The sequence below is a fragment of the Eleginops maclovinus genome, chromosome 2 (genome assembly GCF_036324505.1).
Source record: "Eleginops maclovinus isolate JMC-PN-2008 ecotype Puerto Natales chromosome 2, JC_Emac_rtc_rv5, whole genome shotgun sequence".
Classification (NCBI taxonomy): Eukaryota; Metazoa; Chordata; class Actinopteri; order Perciformes; family Eleginopidae; genus Eleginops; species Eleginops maclovinus.
In genome coordinates this window covers 2,483,615-2,489,141 of record NC_086350.1, presented here as the reverse complement: position 1 = coordinate 2,489,141, position 5,527 = coordinate 2,483,615, and the positions used below count along the sequence as shown (strand labels likewise).

General features: G+C 40.2%; 1 protein-coding gene across 1 annotated transcript; it reads left to right on the top strand.

Annotated features, from left to right (window-relative positions):
• The first annotated feature begins 695 nt into the window (after positions 1-695).
• Positions 696-5,416, top strand: LOC134859342 (zona pellucida sperm-binding protein 3-like). Its single transcript, XM_063875770.1, has 9 exons — positions 696-949; positions 1,764-2,071; positions 2,162-2,280; positions 2,927-3,030; positions 3,505-3,682; positions 4,006-4,123; positions 4,226-4,308; positions 4,503-4,585; positions 5,323-5,416. The coding sequence occupies exons 1-9, from the start codon at positions 775-777 to the stop codon at positions 5,385-5,387; spliced, it is 1,233 nt and encodes a 410-aa protein (XP_063731840.1). The 5' UTR covers positions 696-774; the 3' UTR covers positions 5,388-5,416.
• The last annotated feature ends 111 nt before the right edge of the window (positions 5,417-5,527 follow it).

The following is a 5,527-nucleotide window of genomic DNA, read 5'->3' as shown; positions in this document are numbered from 1 at the left end:
CACACACACACACACCTCTTTCTGGCTTTTAGCGTTTATTAAATAAAGAACAGAGAGCTCATTAATATCAGTGAAGGTGGGCAGCTTAAGTCCCAGGAGACATTCAGGAATTAAATGGAGAGACACACACGCACACACACACACACACACACACACACACACACACACACACACACACACACACACACACACACACACACACACACACACACACACACACACACACACTCACACACCTAATTACCTCTCTCTATATACAGACAATAATCAAAAAGTCCAAAAACAAAGAAATCCTAAATATATTTTACTGATATTTTTTCTGATTTCTCTTATTTTCTTTTTCTTTATTAACCATTTTTTTTCCTACAAATTTGTTCTGTAATGTCTTTTATCATTTTGTTCAACTTTGCAACATTTCTGGAATATTTGCTGATGTTTATGTGTAATAATGACTGATGAACACATAATGTGTAGTGTATGTCATTGGTACTGTTTTATTTCATTACTGATGAAAGACATAACTTAGGTGTGACCTTGGCTGGATTCATTATTTATCTGCTGAGTCATTTCTCTAAAATGCAGCCTGACAGATTTGACATCTTTGGTCACTTTAAATCATCTCTTAATTTTTAGATTTAAGAAACAGTTGTGTGTGTTTGAACGCAGCTCAGGTAGGTCTCACGAGGCTGCTGCAGGTGAACGAGGCGCAGCTGGAGAGCAATCAGCTCGCTCAAACAGCAGCTCTACAAAATCAAGCAGCTGCTGCACAGGGGGATGTTTCAAACAGAGGAAATGCAGAATACACTATTCAGCATGAAGGTCCTAATCTTCTTCTGCGTGGTGTGTGGAGCTCTGTCTGCAGCTCGGGAATTAAACTGGGGCGCTCGGCCTGCAGTCGGCAGGTATGGAGACCAGAACCCAGAGCAGCCTAAAGTCCAGGAACAACAAGGTAGAATACTTGATACTGAAATGCTGCTCAAAGACCAGCCAAGTGTTGAAGGTGCAAAGGAATCCCCCTCTATGTGCTCTGATGTCATAATATTTTACATGCATCATCTATTACAAATGATGTCTATCTGTGGGAAACCCCTCTCATCATGTGTCTATTCACATGGTTTCCTAATGGGGTTTTTTTTTTTACCACAAATTTCCTCAAACAATGTGCTAATATGTTTTAAGGTACATAAGTGATATATTTAACAACACAGTCATTTGCTTTATCTTTCTATGATTTATTCATCAATCTACTTTGTTTTATAACTGCAATGTTTCTATTTGTGCTTGATTGATAAAGTGAAAATCACATGGTGGTAATCGACTCTTTACTGCCCCTTGTGGCCATAAAGTAGAACACACACCCCATGGACCGGCAGTAAAGCCACACAAAGTTTGATTTGTTATTTAGTAGGTTTTACAAGAGTGGTTTCTGATACATTGCACATAATTTGACATGGCCTTCTTTTTTTGTTAATTTATATTTCTTGTAAACAATTCTTAAATCAGAGGGTTTTTAATTATATTGCGTCACTATTTTCTAATCTAATGCTTCTTAATTCCTCTTACTGTGTTTATGTATACACCATTTTACACTAAACACCGGAATTATTGCAGTAATTAATAGAAACTGTCTTTAATCTTCGGTTTTACGAGTTTTTTTTGACATGATAATGATTGAAGCTGAATGGTTAAGTCAAACAATTGATTTTTGCTATTCATGATCCAAGTAAATCAAACTGATGGATAATCTCATCCCTGCTTCCTAGCTCTCAATCAGGAGAAACAGTCTTTCCATAAACCGCTGACTTGGAAATATCCGGAGCTCCCGGCTGAGGAGGAGCCCCAGTACCCTGCAGATTTTGAGCTGAAGGCCCCACAGGCGGTAGAGAGCGTTAGCGCCGTGTGCGGGGAGAACTCCGTCCGGGTGGAGGCCAAGAAAGACCTGCTGGGCATCGGGAAACCTGTCCGTGCTGCAGAAGTCACGCTGGGAGGATGTCCGGCCACCGGGGAAGATCCCGACGCTCAGGTCCTCATCTTTGAGTCGGAGCTGCACGGATGTGGCAGCGAGCTCCTGGTGAGGGGTTCAAAGAGGCGGTTCACACAAAAATCCCAAAATGCATATTTGATTTGGTTTTCTCAGACTTTACAGTAACCTGTGTTTCAGATATCGGAGGACTCGTTCATCTACGCCTTCACGCTGCACTACATACCCACTCCTCTCGGGGACAGTCAAATCTTACGGACCCGGGAGGTCACCGTCAACATCCAGTGTCACTACCAGAGGTCAGAGTTTACACCAGGGAACAAATAAGCCAAACCATTGTTCGTCCACCAACTGAGCAGACTGTTGCTTTGTATGTGGGGAAAGAATATGGCGCGTGTTTGCAATCTGAACTGACTTTTTAGGGAAGGTAGCTTGAAAAGAAAGAGGCCAACATGAAGTTTTAAAGACTGGGTGGGACTACAGGGCATATTCAGACGGACAGTAAGAGATATATAGTTTATTAGAGGATCTCAAAGCCTTCACACAAGTAGAAACCTAAAGATTGAATATTATAGTGCAGAAATACTAGTGAAAGATCGTTAGTTTTGGGATCACTAGTAAAAGGAGTCCTTAATAAGTGGCCAATTTCACTAGAATATCATATAACTGGACGCCTTCTCGTCACTTAATGGTTACAGCTGGCAACAGTGGAGATAATTAGAAAGGCTGAACCATAACAATCTGTTTTTGGATGCTTTTAAAAATACTTTTGATTAGAAACCTGGAAGTAACTTGATCAAATACTGTATAGTCTAGGCTTTGCAATCATTGGGAGGGTATGGCTCAGAGTTGGTGCGTTGATCTTTAGTTTAAGGGAGCACTGGTTCAATCTGGACTTTTAAGAAATGGTGTTTTTCAGACTAAAGGGCCGTCTTTGTTTTTAAGGAAACATGATGTAAGCAGTGTGAAGTTGAAGCCGACCTGGAGTCCGTTCATTACCAGCGACTCTTCAGAGGAAAATCTCTCCTTCTCTTTCAGACTCATGACTGGTGGGTGTTTCTTGCTCCAGCTTCATTAATTATTGTCAGTGGCTTTTTAAAGTACGTCCTGTTGGTACATATCCATGCCACTCAAACGTTTCTGTGACTTTTGTGAGATGCATAAGCTTCAAATTTGACATTTATGGAAAAGTAGCCCTAAACAGGAAGGGCAAAAATAAATACAAGTAGCAATCGACAGTACACAAATACTTTAAAATATCTTCTTATTATAAGTTCAGTAATCAACAATCTGTAAAGTAAAATAACACAGGTATTGTAGACTTTTTGTGTTAATATGCAAGTGGTACATAAGTGTGTTGGTGAAATCTAAAAACCTAGATCTGAAGAGTAACTATGGCTCTTTAAAACAACATTACTCTATGAAATGCAGTGAAGTTATCCCATTAAGAAAAGCACTTTGCGTAATACACCACTGAACTTAACTTAACAAAAATAAAGGTTCATGTTTATTCTTTCCCTCAGATGATTGGCAATCGACTCGTCCGTCGGCTCAGTTCCTGCTGGGAGACATGATGAAGTTTGAAGTTTCGGTCAAACAGTTTCATCACATCCCCCTCAGAGTGACGGTGGACAGCTGTGTGGCCACCGTGGTCCCGAACATCGACACCGTCCCCCGATACGCCTTCCTGGGAAACAACGGGTCAGTCAACTGCCTTTTTAAATACTCTCTTTTAAATCTTAGTTTAACAAATGTTTTGAGGTACAAATACTTGACGTGGGAAAGTGTTTTTTAAATAATTACAGATCCTGGATACACTTCTAGACTGTTTGACTGTGTTGCGTTCAGGTGTCTTGTATGTCTTACAGACCCCTGTCTTGCTTTCAGGTTTATCTTGTGTTCGGTTGTGTTGCGTTCAGGTACCTGTGTGCAGTGTTTCCTTCAGTTGTCTTGTCTGTCTTACAGCCCCCTGTCTTGCTTTCAGGTTTATCTTAATGTGTTCAGTTGTCTTGTGTTGCGTTCAGGTGCCTGTTTGACAGTCAGCTAACCGCCTCCAGCTCTCAGTTCCTCCCGCGCACTTATGAGGACAGACTGCAGTTTCAGGTGGAGGCGTTCAGGTTCCAGCAGGACCAGCATGGCGTGGTGAGACTTTAAGATTGCACACTTCCTGTTTTTTATGAGATGATAGCTGTTTGCTTTATAAGAAGACGCACTTGAATGAACACCTCCTGTGCGTCTCATCAGATCTACATCACCTGCAACGTGAGAGCTGCTGCAGCTTCTGCCGCGGCCGACGCTACCAATAAAGCCTGTTCCTTCTCCAATGGGTGAGACTGCATCAACACTACAACTCCCATCATCCTTTCTGCTGCAAACACTACACAGTCCATACATCTGAGAGGGTTTAAATGACTTGGATGTGTTTGCCTGTTGAAGTTCTACAGGATGAGTCAAGTCACCTTGCTTTAGATTCTTATTTGCCATGTTATCAGTTGTAAGAGGCAGAGCTTTTGATTGACAGGTGGAGGGAGGCAAGCGGCAGCCATCGAGTGTGTGCCTGCTGTGACACAGACTGTGGGACAGGAAGTCACATGACTGGATCAAGTGAGTGTGTAGACGCCAAACCAGGAAGAGTTGTTCTACTAAACCTGTAGTCGACACAGGGACGGCACGTTTTATGCAATACAACTTTAAATAATTTGAAGTGTGAATAATGTTCATATTTTACTGACTTTTTGAGCTCCTTTTTTTAATTATTACCTTAAAAGTTCTACTTTTTGTAAAAATAAAAAAAAATGGTATTCATGACTTTCTATTTTTAAAGGTTTTAGTTTTCAAAAAAATCTAATTAAGGGGTTTCTATATTGTCCCTTTGCTTTAAGACCACCCTCAACAGAGTGATCCTTAACCTAATATGATCCATTATGACTAAATGTGTGTGCTAAAGTTCAAGTTAAAGAATTAGACATGGCCTTTCATTCAGATTTATTTTCTATATCTTTAAGTTGTATAAATGATCTACTTTCAATAACACAACCAAACTAATTTATTGGCCAAAGTATTATAGATGGATGTTTTTTAGAAGGTTAAATGGAACTTAAACTCGGCAGACCAAAAAAGATAAGCTCTCATCGACTTTCATAGTAGACTTTTAGCTGTTCAGGTCAAATGTAGGGATGATTGTATTTGAAAACTATGCTGAAGGTCCATCAAAACCTATCATACTAGATAATCCAATACATTATGGGATACCTTTTTACTGAATGGTGTTCTTGGGGTACAAAGGGGAGGCTGTAGTGTTATCTAACAATCACTGAGGGTGTCATGTTTCTGTGCTGCAGGTGCTCAGTGGGAAAAGGAAACAGCTGTTGGACCAATCACAGTGAAGGAGAGACCTCTAGAGTGAAAGTACAAAATAAAAGCTTTCAAATCAAATGAATGTCTTTATTTGTGTTTGAAAACTCAATATCCTGATGAATCAGTGGGTCCAATTCATAGTTCTGAATTTAAATGATACAGAAATCCCTTTTTTATTTAAAGACTATA